This window comes from Amblyomma americanum, chromosome 1, assembly GCF_052857255.1.
Source record: "Amblyomma americanum isolate KBUSLIRL-KWMA chromosome 1, ASM5285725v1, whole genome shotgun sequence".
In the NCBI taxonomy this organism is placed as follows: Eukaryota; Metazoa; Arthropoda; class Arachnida; order Ixodida; family Ixodidae; genus Amblyomma; species Amblyomma americanum.
Window position 1 is genome coordinate 144,176,769 of NC_135497.1, and position 14,904 is coordinate 144,191,672.

At 47.4% G+C, this 14,904-nt stretch overlaps 1 protein-coding gene across 1 annotated transcript in view; it reads left to right on the top strand.

Annotated features, from left to right (window-relative positions):
* Positions 1-14,904, top strand: part of LOC144114124 (uncharacterized) — a 33,253-nt gene that overhangs the window by 10,118 nt on the left and 8,231 nt on the right. Inside the window, exon 3 of the mRNA XM_077647634.1 lies at positions 618-1,105. Within this exon, the coding sequence (XP_077503760.1) occupies positions 618-1,105 (488 nt within the window). The remainder of the gene's footprint in view (positions 1-617; positions 1,106-14,904) is intronic.

Consider the following 14,904-nt stretch of genomic DNA (forward strand, 5'->3'; position numbering starts at 1 on the left):
AGTACCCACAATACCGAGCGAAGGTTGGCGAGCTCTTTCCCAGCGACTTTTTCACGCCCGCGCATTTCTCCGCTCGCTCTCGTGCGTATTTCTGTTCAGATCTGTCTGTCGGTTAGATTCAGAAGTAAAGCAGCTACTATGGCCGGTGCCAGTAATAAGCGTCGGTTCAGCGGGTCAGAAAGGCCCCGCTCCCCCCCCCCCCTACACACACACACACGCCGGGGGAATCCCCGAACGGGTCGGCAGCCGGCGGTTGGGCCGAGTGGGTAGGGCTGTTTGAAGAGCGCCGACCTGTGAGCAAGAAACGAGTGGCGAAAGGAGATGGAAAGGCTCGAAGACGCTGAAATTTAAATTTTGACTACAGATAAATTCGCTTGCGCAAAACGTTTATAACATTCTCACTTTAAGGTATTCATGAAGTGCCGTCCTTTAACGGGCTCGCTACAACACACAGGGTGCAGGAGGCTTTTCCCATTAATACTCACCGGAACCGGTCCTGCACTGTAGCGTAGACCGAAGACCATTCGGCCTAACTTATGTGACGCTCAACACACGAAACAGTGCATGCGTACTTATTTCTTCATGCCCTGCTCTAATTACCATCAATCACGGCGCAGGAGCTCAAGCGAACCCTGCCCTCTCACTTCCCGCGGCGGCCCGCCCACGGCCAGCTGGGCCGGACCATACAACTTCTGGCCAACCACTTCAGCATTGAGATACCGACTGGCAGCGTCTACCACTACGGCGTCGACATCTCCTCGGAGACTGCCCAGGAGACCAAGGTTCCTGAGCAGAAAAAGTACCGATGTCTCAGCACGAAGATCAACAGGATTGTCATCGAGCTCCTAGTAAAGAAGTACCGGCAAGACCTGGCCAACTGCATCCCGGCTTTTGATGGCCGCAAGAACCTGTACACGCGCCTCCTGGTCAACTTTCGCGAGCGGACATTCACTGTCAACCTCGAGGAAGACCAAAGATCCCAGAAGTTTGTAATCAAGATCCAGTACGCGGCCACAGTGAACCTGGAGACCCTGCATGGCGTCTTCGGAAAGCGCGTACAAACTGTGCCCCAGGAGGTCCTCCAGGCCATAGACATCGTCTTGAGGCACAGCCCCTCGATCAACCTTGCACCGGTTGGACGCTCGTTCTTCAGACCGCCGGGACCCAACGAGCACAATGACCTCGGAGGAGGCCGGGAGGTGTGGTTTGGCTACTACACGAGTGTTCGACCCGCCCAATGGAAGCCCATGCTTAACGTTGACATGTCAGCAACAGCATTCTACGAGTCGCTTCCACTGGTCGACTTCATGTGCAGGTTCTTAAGCGACAGCCGTCGTGTGTTGACGCCCGCGGACTTCAGGTCATTGCGGGACAACCAGTACGTGCGCCTGAATAGGGAGCTCAAGGGACTCCGTGTCAAAGTGACGCACCTTCCGCACCCGCGCAAGTACAAAGTGGTCAAGATCACGAGGGAACCTGCGAAGGACATCTATTTTGAATCAGAAGGTAGTCAGATCTGCGTCGCCGACTACTTCCAGAGCCGCTACAGGCGCTTGTCGTACCCGAACTTCCCTTGCGTGCAGAGTGGCAGCCCGACGCATCCGGTCTACATTCCTCTGGAGGTGTGCGAGCTGGCCGAAGGCCAGCACTGTCGGAAGAAGCTCGACGAGAGTCAGACCGCCGAGATGATCAAGCGCACGGCCAAGCCGCCAGCTAAGCGCTTCCACGAGATTCGTCAGTCTGTGCGCGACATGGTCAGCAGCTCGGACAAGTACCTACGAGAGTTCGGCGTCAAGATCAACACTGAACCCACTCAGGTTGTGGGCAGAGTGCTCGACCCGACGGGGTGGGCAAGTTCCGCAACGTTCCTCCCTGCACGACCGTCGTCATCATCGTTATTGTTTCGTCTAATACGATTTATTCGATTTTAATCTCCTGTCTTATAGTCACGAATCTGTAATGTTAATAAATCTGTCAATAAATAATAATGTCATTAAATCTGGTGGACGTGTAGCGCCAGCTCCGAAAATAATGGCATAGGCAAACCTAAGGCTACAAACATCTGCGGTTACTTCTAGTGCGCATGTGGCACGGGTAATAAAAGGCCACACACACCACGACCGTCGACTCGGTGGCCGCGCACCCGCTGTACTTCGGCTCACTTCGGCATCCAGGTACGCGACCTCTTCTCCCCTCTTGTTGCGACTGTCGGCGGGAACAAATGGTCTGCGGTGTTTCATACATATCGCTCGAAGTTCCGTTGCCCATGGTTCCATATCCTATGAGCAGATTAGAATAAATGGGCCCCCTTCTACTGTCCGAGTTGAGGCCCTGGGCTGCAGCCGCCCCCCCCCCCCCCCCTCCTTTAATCCATCGCTGCTCAGGAAGTTTATTGACGCACCAAGCCTACATTTTCGAACTGTTTAAGTACCCTGCGCCCCGGCGCCAGTGGTTATTCCCGACTTCCCGACGCAGGCCTACAGCGCCACTTACCAACGACGCAGCTCGACTACCGCCTTCAGCGTTCAACACACCGCGTCAAGATGTCGCTCCTTTCTGCTCCCCTAGCGGTTGCGTGGAGGTGTGTTCTTAATCCTGCTGGTGGAAGCTTTTCCCTGTCTACGATGCGTTCATTTCGTGCATCGATGATTGCACAGCCGCAAACAAAAATTATTGCACGTTTATATCTTACAAAGCCGTAGGCTCGCAGGCTAACCTTCCGATTAAACGATTACTGCATTGGCCCACAGTCAGCTTAGTTATCGAGTGAATGATAGAAATTCGGCTTTGGAAGAGGCTGACTTCGTGTTTCATTACTGCTCTGCAATGTGGTGCATGTACTGCAGGCAATAGTCGACAAGACGCTGGCGCGACTGCAAGGAGTGGAAGAGGCGGTTTCATTGTGTGACGTCACACATGAACGCGAGCTTTACGAAAAATGAGGAAGGAGCAAGAGGCCAGTGTGACTGTCAGATGTACGCCAAAGGTAAACTTCGAGCTTTACTGTATTTGCACACGACTGATGCTTGTTAGTACGCAGTGAAGCAGTGCTTTTTTTTTCGGTGCAATTTATATATGTTCGATGTAAACTTCACGATGAAGACGTTTCTGATACCCGGACTGGCTGTTTCACGGTCACATTCTGCCAATACGTTCAGCGCGCCCTTCACGCGTAGTACATGTGGAGCGCATGCTCTCGCAGGCACGGTCGTGCAAATAACGCATCAGTTCAAGAAATATGCCTGAAACAAGTAAAAAAAATCAAGTTAATGTGACCCTGAGAAAAAAAAAAAGTTGGTCTGCACCGGTAGAAGTGCCTTCTCTCGCTGAACAAGGAGCTTTTATAATCTGGAGGAGGTAAAAAAAATTGGCGGTGGTTTAGCTCTGGTTAAACCTGGAGTGACATGATAGCTACATCTGGCCGAGTGGAACTCGCCGAGTTGAATTGCAAAGGCAGTCTTTCGCCGCTCCATTTGGCTGGGCGTTCCTTCTTCATCTTCGTCCCACTTGACACAGCGCATGTGCACACCTGTGGCAGCTCGGTTTCGCCCAACGTTACTAGACTAGGTTCCTAGTCTATTAAAGTTGGGTAGCTGCTCCGCACCACGTGACCAACCACGTGACAGCGTGGTGGCGCCGCCACGCTGAATGCTCGAAATGCTAGCGTAATGTAGCTATCGCTACAAAAGAATACAAGGGGAGGGGGTGGCACCAACGGCCCTTTTCGCATGCAAGCTGTGGTGACGTCAAGACAGCAAGACAGTTTGAAACGCGGATCCCTGAGGCTAGGCTACACCGTCATTTACTTCTAGCGCTCATCACAGAGTCCTTTTCGGCCTTCACCTCACGAGCCCGAATCGAGTGGCGGGAATAAAGGTTCTACTTTTAAATACAACTTTCTCACAATAAACACGCATTTTGCTGTCAACAAACATCAACATAACCAGAAAGCGCCGCACAATCGATTTTTACCCAGGAAAAAATTGGATGGAGTTTTCAATCTTCCAGTATTTGCGTTACAGTGAACTCTTGTTATTGCAACTCTCTTGATTAGAGGAGCCGCTTAATTTGAACTGACGCTTTGGTGCCGTCACCATCGAGGGCATTAGAAAGCCTCCCGCTAATACGAACAGATTTTCAGTTTCCTCCGAGTTCAAGCTCGGCGCCTGGCTTTGAAAGGGTGCCTATTCAAAGTTCTGCAAAACAAACCCTACGGCACGTGGTTGTCGCAACAGAGTGACGTGGCGTCATCGGGCGCTATCAGTTCGTTTCCTTCGAAGCATGCGCTTAACAAGGGGCATGCTCAGGTGCCTGCACTAGCGCTGCTCCCGCTGCTGTTAAACGGGCTCTGCTTCACCGTGGAACTTTCCTTCAACGCAGATTTTCATGCGCACGCTGGCTACAGAAATACAATTGAGCATTTGAAAAGAATACAGCACTATAATGGTGTTCATGGGAGGAAGATTTTTTTTTTCTATCGGAGTCTTCGAGCCCTTTTGTCTGCAAGCCCTTGATTGCTGTCTCATTCTATTAATTCTCTTACGCTGTATCCCAAACAAGCTGACTCTAAATCAAAGGTGACTATCGGTACAGTGTTCTACGTTCTTATCTTACCGTACAGGGATTGTAAAAACCCGTCGCCCATGGCCATCCAATTCCTGTGTATGGGCTTCATACATCTGCAATATGACGCGGTGCAGGGGTGACCCTTAATTGTTCTATGGATTGCTGATTCTTCACGCACCGAACAAATAAAACAACTTCTGTCTGTATAATAGACGCGTAAAGAAACCTTATATACCTCGTTCGCACAATTCCCTGAGCGTTTCAAGGCACTGCTTGTGAGCGAGGCGAGCTTCGCTTCACAGCTCTGAGGAACGGCTCCTCACTATGCTCTCTCTCTGTCTTTCTCTCTTTTGCACAATTGTAATCTTGAATGGTCACAGCTGTTTACTCACTGGCGAAGAAAAATCACGCCTAAAAAACCGCTCCTCGAGGCTTGAACCAAGCTACAACCAAACTTCCTGCGAATTTTCTCCCGTACAGCGTGTCAGCCATGGTGCCAGCCGTCGTCTGTTACGGCGGCACGGGATGGGAGGCCCTGCCGTAAAGGCGCGTCTCTTGCGCATTCAAACAGCGCGGCTGTTCACTACGAACTGATTCCAACTAGGCCTAAATCTTGTGTTGCCCGTGAGGGCTTGGCCGTTGACGTTGGGACACGCCAGTCTCGCGTGCAAGGAAGGAAATCGCTTTTTGAGGAGAGGAAATGGTGTCCGCCGATATATGAGACAGATACAGCGTCATTTCCTTTCCCCCAATACCAATTATTATTATTAAGGAGAGGAAATGGCGCAGTAACGTCACACACCGCTCGGTGGACACATTAACCGCGCCTTAAGGGAAGGTATAAAGGAGGAAACGAAACAAGAAATAGAGGAAAAGGTGTCATGGTGGAGGGCTACGGAATAATTTCGAACACCTGGGGATCTTTAACGCGCACTTTCATCGGTACAGCACATCGGTATGCGTTTCGCCTCCATCGAGACACGGCCGTCGGGGAAAATAGGCACAAAGGCGCGTCGACAAGCGCATGGAAGAGGAGTGGGAGAGCAGTGCAACGCTGGGGTGGCATTAAAGCACCTCAATAGGGTGGCACCGCACAGCGCATCACGTTGGCGTGGCGACCTGAGTCGGCGTTCCTATCTACGTTACTCCGTGAGTCAGGCTTCGAACCAGTTTCCCACTCTGTAGGATCGAAGAACACTGATTTTACCAGAGTGTGGTAACGTGATGGGCACACGCACAGTTTAGTTTGGCTCCATCGAAGGGGGGTCTAGAGATTCGAGCGCAGGTGGAGAGGGAAATAGAGAGGGAAAGAGGCTGGCAGCCTGTGTTACACAAATCATTGTAGACAAAGGGGTGCAGTTAGTCAAGAAAGAACTTCGTACATACAGAATGAAAATAAGAAAAATATTGCAAACTATAGAGACATCACCTAATCTCTTCCCCGGGAGGCGGGAAAGAGCAAGAAAGAAAAAAAAGGTTCTGAACGGCTTAGAGCCTTTTTGGATTTGGGGAAGCTGATAACTTTCTTTAATCATAAAGGCTGCCGGGGGGGGGGGGGGGGACTTTGCACTGTGTTTCCCATTGTTATTGGGCAGCCTTGGAACTGCCTGCCCTGCCCTGCCCTGCCTTGTCAAATGGAAATTGCAAATCCTTATTCCATCGGTACTAGTATGCCCGAGTCTGTAAATTTACCGTCAGCAACAAAGAAAAGCGAACAAGAGAATTTAACCACGAAGAGCAAAATGACAAGCTCCTAAGATCACCTCAATACTAACAGAGGAGAATTTCAGTTAGAAGGCGCGAAGACGGTCCATTAGAACTGTTACTCAACCTCACTTGTGTTTCCCCTCCAGAAGCTAATACGTTAGTGCTTTTGTTCGGAACTTCAGTTTTCTTGTTCGCGTTCCGTTCGTTGCTGATGGTACGTCAAGCAAGACCTTTTTATTTTCACCGTAATCTCATGGTCCGTTTTGGTCAGTTGTCGATACCAATAAAATCCGCCAGGATGGCTCAGAGGTTAGAGCAGGGTGGTAAAGGTGAGCCCGAAAAGTGGTCCAGGGCAAGGCGCTAACATCTTCCAACTCTCATCTAGGATATGGATTTCTAATTGCACTAAGTGCATATATCACCGCGACGTTTGAGCAGAATGTTTCGGTTATCATATTTTGTAGTTCGGAGTGCAGCGTTTTTCATGGATTACGGTCGCGCATGGGCGCGAACGTGCGCAATATTGCATCTTTATTCTTAAAATATTGCAGCAGACGACCCCTTCTGGGCGTCAATATATCAAGAATAATGTTAATAAAGGGAAACGTGTTCTGGGCCGGTTTACGCGAGTAGGCAATAAAAACTTTGGCATGCCTCGCGACATGTTACTGTTTCTCTATAAGGCTTATATGAGACCGATTCTGGAATCTGGTTCCGTCCTGTTCTCTGGTAGCGCAAGTTGCAAACTGCAGCCCTTAGCCTTACTGGAAAGGTGTGCCCTACGGCTCTGCTTCGGGCTCCCAAAATCAGCTTCAAACGCTGACCTTTATCTAGAAGCCCGTATCCCAGATCTCTATTCCAGCTTCCAACTTCTCACGGTGCGTACTTTCCTTAGGTCCTTTGACCCGGCTCCCGGCGTTAATACTCCCATATTTCTAACCCATTTACACCTGTTTCGCTAATCATTGGCCACGTTATCAGCTTCCGCAAGTTATGTTCACGAGAACCTGTTAGCCCGCTTCAGGTCGATCTGATCTCCTTGCAACGAGTCGCTGATACGCAGGCTGACCCCGTCTTCTATTACCACCATATATTTCCGTTCCATGCTAAACATGTGCCCGCAAATATCCTAAATGGTCTTCTTGCTGAACACCTACAGAATTTTGCTCGTCACACTGTTCTCTCCACTGATGCCTCTGGGAGCTGTAAGAAGGCGGCGATTAAGATATATTCGCAGGATCTGGCTTGGAGCCATTCCGTTCGTATCCCTGATTACACTCCTACATTCTTTACAGAGGTTTTGTCTATTGGTTTGGCTCTTCTCAAAATCCTGAGCCATGTCGCATGGGCTCTTATCCTTGCCACACTGCCTTTCATTTTAGTCTCTCTCCAAACTTCCGATAAATCTCTATTGAATCGTTCCCTTAAGTTTTTTTCTTCCGCGCACAGTGAGCTAGGTCCGTTCTGTCTGGGTACCTAGTCGTTCTGGTGTCTATTTTGGCAAGGTCAGCTCTCAGCGCCCCTGTTATTCATCCCGTCGCTGATCTAATTGCTTTGAAGACTTCTCGTTTCCAGTGGTTCCAACATATATCAGCCAGCTTGAGTGATCAGTTGCTCAATAGCCATGATTTTCAACACTTAAAGCACCTATGAAATGCCCGGTCGTATAAATCAAGGCTGTTTTAGGCGCCACTGACTCTTCTGCAATGCATAATCCCTCGCATAAATTTGTACTTATGCAGATGCGAGCTCGCTACGACAAACCCTTATGACTCATGTGGGGAAGTTGAAACAATAGAACATTTTCTCCTCTCTTGTTGGCGGCTTGCATTTCAGAGAAAGCAGTATTTATAGGTCGCTCTTTCGATGTTAGGAATCCCTCTTCCAGCTCTTTTCTCGTTGGGTGCGAGCGCCAAGGGATTCTCGTTAAGTAGTGTTCGCGGCTGCCTTCGTGATTACATTATTGCAACTGGTCGGTTACCATGTTAACTGCGCATAAAATGCTGCCGCGCGTCCAAAAACTGTATTTTATTCCATTCTTGGTGCTGCAAATTTGTTGAATTTATATGACTTTTTCAACAACTAAGTATTTTCAGTTTCAAACATTCCATTATTATATTTCGTCCCCTAACGCCTTTTTTTTCCCTGTGCATATAGTTCCTTGGCATTCACCACCGTACCTTGGCCAGTCCCCCCGCGTGGGTACATGCCATGTTTACTGAGGAAAGCAACGACCACATCGTGCTGCTCGAGGTGCGTCTTGGGTCTTGGTACGCGACCAGCCTAAATCGAGACGACCGGATCAAGCCTCCGAGTGTGCCGTATACCTTCTTCGCCGCGACCCGTCGACCCCTCCCGCGTCCTGCTTCTCCTAGAACTTTGCTGCAGCGTCCTCTCGACTCTCATCGGTTCCTGGTGAGGCCGCTCCAGGTGGGGGGGGGGGGGGGGGGGGGGGGCACGAAATATACCATTATAACTTTCATCTCAGAGACTCGCTACTTCTGCCGCCTTCATATATTTCTTCCCGCCGCGGCCATCAGTTCAAGGTTGAAGTGCCAAGCTGTCGCACCATCATCCATTTCGCCTTTTCATCCCCAAGACAGCTAAGGAATGGAACCACCTTCCCGCTTCCATTGCATCCATCACAATGTCCGAGTTAATTAAGAATGTTGTTAGTGATTGTATAACCCAATTCTGCTGTACCAATATTGTTCTTGTATGTTTTTTACTACCCACTCCTCTCCGTAATTATTCGACCAGAATAAATAAATAAATGAACAAACCGTCGTCAAATAGAGTTGTCGCTCAATCGCATATTAGTTCCATGATTTACAGCGGCTCTTACTTATGAATAGCCGATACATTATTTTACTGCAAGAAACCCGGCTCTCTCCTAATCGGTCCTAATCACTTAAGAATTTCCGTGTGTTTAGAGCTGATCGCACGAACGGGGGGGGGGGGGGGGCGGTTGACATTGATTTCATCAAAATTATTTCACCGCGCGAATGTGTCACAAAATATAATGCGCTCGGATTGTAGATATTTGCAGCTGATATCCTTGTACCGCAGTGTGTCGCACTAGCAGTTGGGAATATTTACCTCCCTGCTGGCATTCCTAGAACGGATTGCTTGGGTGCTCTATTGCGCAATAAGTATACAACGTGGTTTTTGCGGGAGGCTTCAATTCACACCATGTTATTTATATGGGGTTTCCGCACAGATTTCAGTGGGCAACTACTTCGGTCATAGATGTCTGCAAATGATGCTCGTTGTCACAACAGCGGTGCTATAGCTTTTATTCGCGCTCATTCGCGTTCAGCGATTGATTTGACTTTCGCTGTTAATGGGGTTGGGATATCTTCATGGTCGCGAGTTCACTGTGGCACGTCGAGTGACCACTACCCGATAACTTTCACTATAGTGTGCAGTCCCCTAAGGGCGACCGGTTCCACTCAAAAATTCGCAGCAGACTATAAGGTCACTGGTGGCTCAGTGCTGCACTTGGTCCCGGCTTTACGTGGCGGGGAATACAGTGCATTCAGCCAGTAGGGTGCCCAAGTTCCCAACATTGTGTACTGCACACTTGTGTGCTACAAAAACAGCCGGGTTCAATGCTTGTATAGTGACACGCGTCATTTCACTGTAATTGTCCGCATTAAAAAATTGGTTTATGAATTATATGCTTTCTTGGCATTTCCCCTGTAGTGATTGAATATCGAGAACATCATTCTTGCTACACCATGCAAGTTGCACGCGTTTGAAAAGAATTATAGATGCACGGAGTCTAGGTGGATAGCTTAGAGTGTAGTGGTGTAATCAGTGGTGCAAGAATGTGCTTGCTACACATGTACTGCTTGCGATATGCAGCAGATATGGCGTTCAAAGTAGAATTTTTGATTCAGAAGGAATCTACTTTAGCTGTACTCGTACTCCACTCTCATTATTCGACTGGGTAGGAAATATGCCTCCCTGCGGTACCTTTGGTAGGTGGGTGATGCCCCTTTTCAGACTCTAAGGAAGGTGGGAGAGCGGCACGGAGGAGCAATGACAATAGTGTAAGTGCATAACACTCATTTATGTGGAGGAGCTCGTAGAAGCTGTAGAATGCTTCGGCAAGCATTTTTTCTTGTGCTTTAATCTTTAGTCACGAGACCCTCCCCCTTCCTCTTAATGACTGAGGGTGGCGATGCATTTTTCTTGGATTCAAAGATTGCAAAGGTCTCGGTAGAGAACACATTTTGCACCAAGTCTGGGTTTGCAATTGCCAAGGAATGGCCCATGTGAGCCCAGGGCCCACCCTTCGAAGAAATGAAGGAGTGCACGTGTTTTATGCGCGTATGAGCGGCAAAGAAAAGCCGAGGACGCCCATAAAGTACAAACCAACAGGCAGGAACTAGAGGGCAGCTTTGTGAGAAATACTGTGCAGATGTGCAAATTGATGCTTAGATTGCAAAGTTTTTGTAAATGTGTTATACTGAAAAGTGTAAGGCCACAAAGTAAAAAACTGCATTCTGGAAAGTGCACAAGATGTAAACCAAGCATAGCCTTGAAAGAAAAACCTAACTATAAGTGCTGTTTCTGAAAGGCAGGAGGCAAATTTCAATGCCTATTAAAGTGATTACTAAACAGTAAAATGATTTTACTGTGGTGCATGGCTTGTTTCTATTGACGTGCACATGTATTGTACCTAATTTTGTATTCTCAGAAAAATGATATGGGTAACACACATAAAGGCACTTCCTGTTAAATGCTTTAGTTCAAGAGCAAGGAAGGATGGCGAAATGAGGGGCTCATTACAATGTACATGGAGGCAGGCAATAGTCATTGACAATTACTGAGAGTTGGATTTGAACGTTATACATCTTTATACTGCCACTTTGTACTGGCCTCGTACAGGTCGCCTTCCCAACCATATCCCACATCTTTGCCCAACACTTTCCCTCGAACGGGTGTCGGCTGGGACACCCTGGTCACGTCGTGGCCATCATCTGCCCATGTCATTTTTGAAGACGGTGAGTGTTCATGTTCAGAACTTGCAACTATCTGTCTGTAAGCCCACCCTTCACGCATTAGCCCAAAAGGGGTCTTCAAGTAAATAAAATGAAACTTGGAGCATGAAGAAACCTTTGCCTCTGCCAACAGCCTGTCGACACCACCATGGCCTGCATTTCTAATTTTGCAGGCATGTGCAAGCAGGACGAAAGAGAACACTCAGTAATTGTGAAATTAAATTTTAAACTTGAGAAGGCATCAAACGACTCGTACATCTAACACAAAACTTTGAAGAATTAAATATGCTGCTCACTAGCATATGGGGAGTAACCACTGCCTGCATGCCCAGAAGGACTTGCCTTTCATATTGCTTTGAGCGGTTCATCCATACTTCTGCATGGAATGTGGCCATCTCTGGGTTTCCCATAATAACCTTCTGTAACTAAGACCCTTGCTTATTGGCACTTTTGCATTGAGCAAACTATTTTGTCCCAAACTCCAACTTAACCTGCTTCTTGTCAAAAAGTTTGTTACACTCCGGTGGCTATAAGATGTTCATGAATGCAACTCGGAAAAAAAATTTTCAGGACTTGTTAATAGCAGAATTCGGTCTATCTCAACCAACAACTCACTGTGCTTCTCTCTGCTATGCCGTCTCCAAGACAGTTTCTCTCACTTGTAGAGTAACCGGCCTTTGCAAGCGCCATCTCTCCTCCTCCTCGTTGACAGGTGCAATTAAAATATGAAGTATGTGTCTTGTGACCCATCTGTGCCATGGCAGGTTTGCACCAACGCCCATCACCTGGACATGGCTGATCACAACAGCACGCTACACATCGCACTCTGCTAAAGCTTGAAAATACCTGGTGCACTGGCTAAGTGGCTGCGGCATTAGATATATGCACCAAAAGTTCTGGGATGGAATCCCACCCATAGTGACCGTCCATCAAGACGTTGCAAGTCAATACTGCCGCTGGTAGAGTGGTGAAAGAATGAATCTGAAAAAGAACTGTTACAAATTGCTGCCCCTGGATTCCAAACTGCGTTAGTATTTTTCGAAACTGGAAACATGGGGCAACGCTGTTTTTCAGTTACTCTGAATTGATTCTGGATTCTGTCAAATTATGCTTCTCAAGTGCCACCAATTTAATTGTGTTTACTGCAGTGTTCATACTCCTGCATGCGTTATGCATAATTACATGCTTTATTACCAAGTTTTCAGTTCTGTTTTCACTTTTGTGTTTTGTATTATGAGCACTGCTTGTTTTTGTGTTCGTCCCTAGTGTGTGTTTCTAGTGCGTTATGAGCGTAGCATTGGACGTTAGAGAATTCTCCTGTGTAATTCTCTGTCGCGTCCTTATGATGCCCCAAATAAATATGGCCGTGAATGTACCATTGGCTGCCAGAGTGTTACTCTGAATTGAAAAGAGGATTGTGGAGAATTCTTGTGCGTTTCCAGCAACATGCACATGCTGCTGCAAAGAGAGAATTTATCTGCTTTTCCTGCTACATAATGTTTGTACCATTGGCAGGAAAAGTAAATGAACCAAGAAAACGAAATTTAAATCTTATTGCTTGGAACCTGGCATACTCCATTGGTCCTGGCATAGATACCTGAGTGTTTACTCCATTAGTAGATGCCAAGCATAGTAGATCGCATTTGTCATGCTCGTCATTTTCTGACTTCATGTGCTAAGCTGTCCTGGAGTAAATATTCAGTCACTTCTGTGGTCCATTTACTTTTCCAGATATTCCTTACATAGATGGCTTGCCCTGACGTCATTCCAACTGCCATGTTCAATGACCACAACCATGGCATGAAACTTAGCGTTTAAGTAACCAGCTTCTCTTTGCCACTATTGTGAATGCCGAGTGTTACATCATCACCTGCAGGCGGCCACCTACTGATTGCCCAGAGATAAATGTATAACCTTTCAGAGGCCAACAATTAGGACTAAGCTTTGTTGTACTAGCTTGTAAAGACGACGAGATCAAAAGTTGCTGCAGTATTAATAGTACAGACGTATGACACTGCAGTCTTTTATCGTTGTTTTGTTTCGTTTGCGGGGTTTAATGACCCACAGCTGTACATGGGCTACGGAGGACGCCGTAGTAGAGGGCTCTGGAATAATTTAGACTACCAGGGGTTCTTCAGCACACTTACATCGCACATCACATGAGTGTTTTTCATTTCACTTCCATTAAAATGCGGTCACCGCAGCCGGGATTCAGCCTCAAGTCCTTGGGCCCAGCAGTGGAATGTCATAGCCACCAAGGCACCATGGCTGGTCTCCACACCGTCATGTCGTATCCTATGAGATGGTATGCAAGAAAGTTATTTCAACTCTTTTCAGCAAAGTGAGCAGCGGCAGCTGGATTATCCCCACATTAAGGTGTTTAGCACAATGCATTCCACAATGTGCTACTACAGTTCACTACCACATGGTGCGAACCAAGCATGTGGCATGGCACGCACACATGCACACCTGGCACAACACACATGTAGCGGGCTCCAAACAAAAGCAAGTCGCAGAAGTACAGATCTTGAAATGTGCTGCGTTTAACGCACTTTGCTTCAGTGCTCACAATGTGACTCTTCGAACACATGAAAATCACTGATAAGAGTATGCTGTAATAGTACGATTTATAGCAACAAATGTATACTAAAATACACACTATCTTCATAGAAAATAAAATACAGGCTGAAAACGAAGTGGTTAGCAGCCACAAATATACCCTGCTTGCCTCGTGTTTAAGTATTTTCGAAGTGTGAATGGTGCATCAATAAACAGTGAGGAGGGGAACAAACGTCATTACTGTTGGTTTTCGGCATTCAAGCTCTTGGAATATTTTTCTCGCAGAATTCACAACCCCTGCATATTTCCACAACCAAGCAGAACTCGGAGGTCACTTGAAAGGCACCTTTATGTTTCGTTTTATTGCTCTACTTCATTCATGCACTGAAAATGTTCTTTCAACCATGATAGGTGGCATCAAGTTTACTCCTCATGTTCAAGGGTGTGATGTAGAATTATGAAGATAAGCAAACTCTCCACACATACTCAAAATATTTGGTCTAAAGCTGAAACTTGGAACAAACACCGCTTCTTTTCACAACTCACACAAGCTCACAACACCTACAGAAATGTTTGTCCTTTAGCAACTACTTCAAGTTAGAAACTGGATCACAGATGTCCTCATTTCAGGTTAGAAGGCAACAGCTGTAGTCTTAAAATGTTCACCAAACAGCCTCTGAATATCAGCTTGCATAAGTTGCTTCTTCAAACAAGTAGCACGGTAAAAATTTCTCCCCTATAAGTGCAGTTAAGCTCACTATAAAATTACATTAAAGCAACTGCTAACCTTTTGGTTAAGAGAAACTGAGCAGAGATGATAATGATGTAATTTCCATGCAATGCAGTCGCTGGAAGGAGTGGCATGACCGTATTGTTCTCGATGTATGAAACTCCGTTTAGCCAGTACGCGCACTTCCTCTACGCTGTCCCTATTACCAACCATGCACTGCCAATATATCAGCAGGAGCCGCCGCCGTGGCTCAGTGGTTATGGCGATCGGCTGCTGAACCGAAAGACGCGGGCTCGATTCCGGAAGCGGCGGTCGAATTTAAATGGAGGCGAA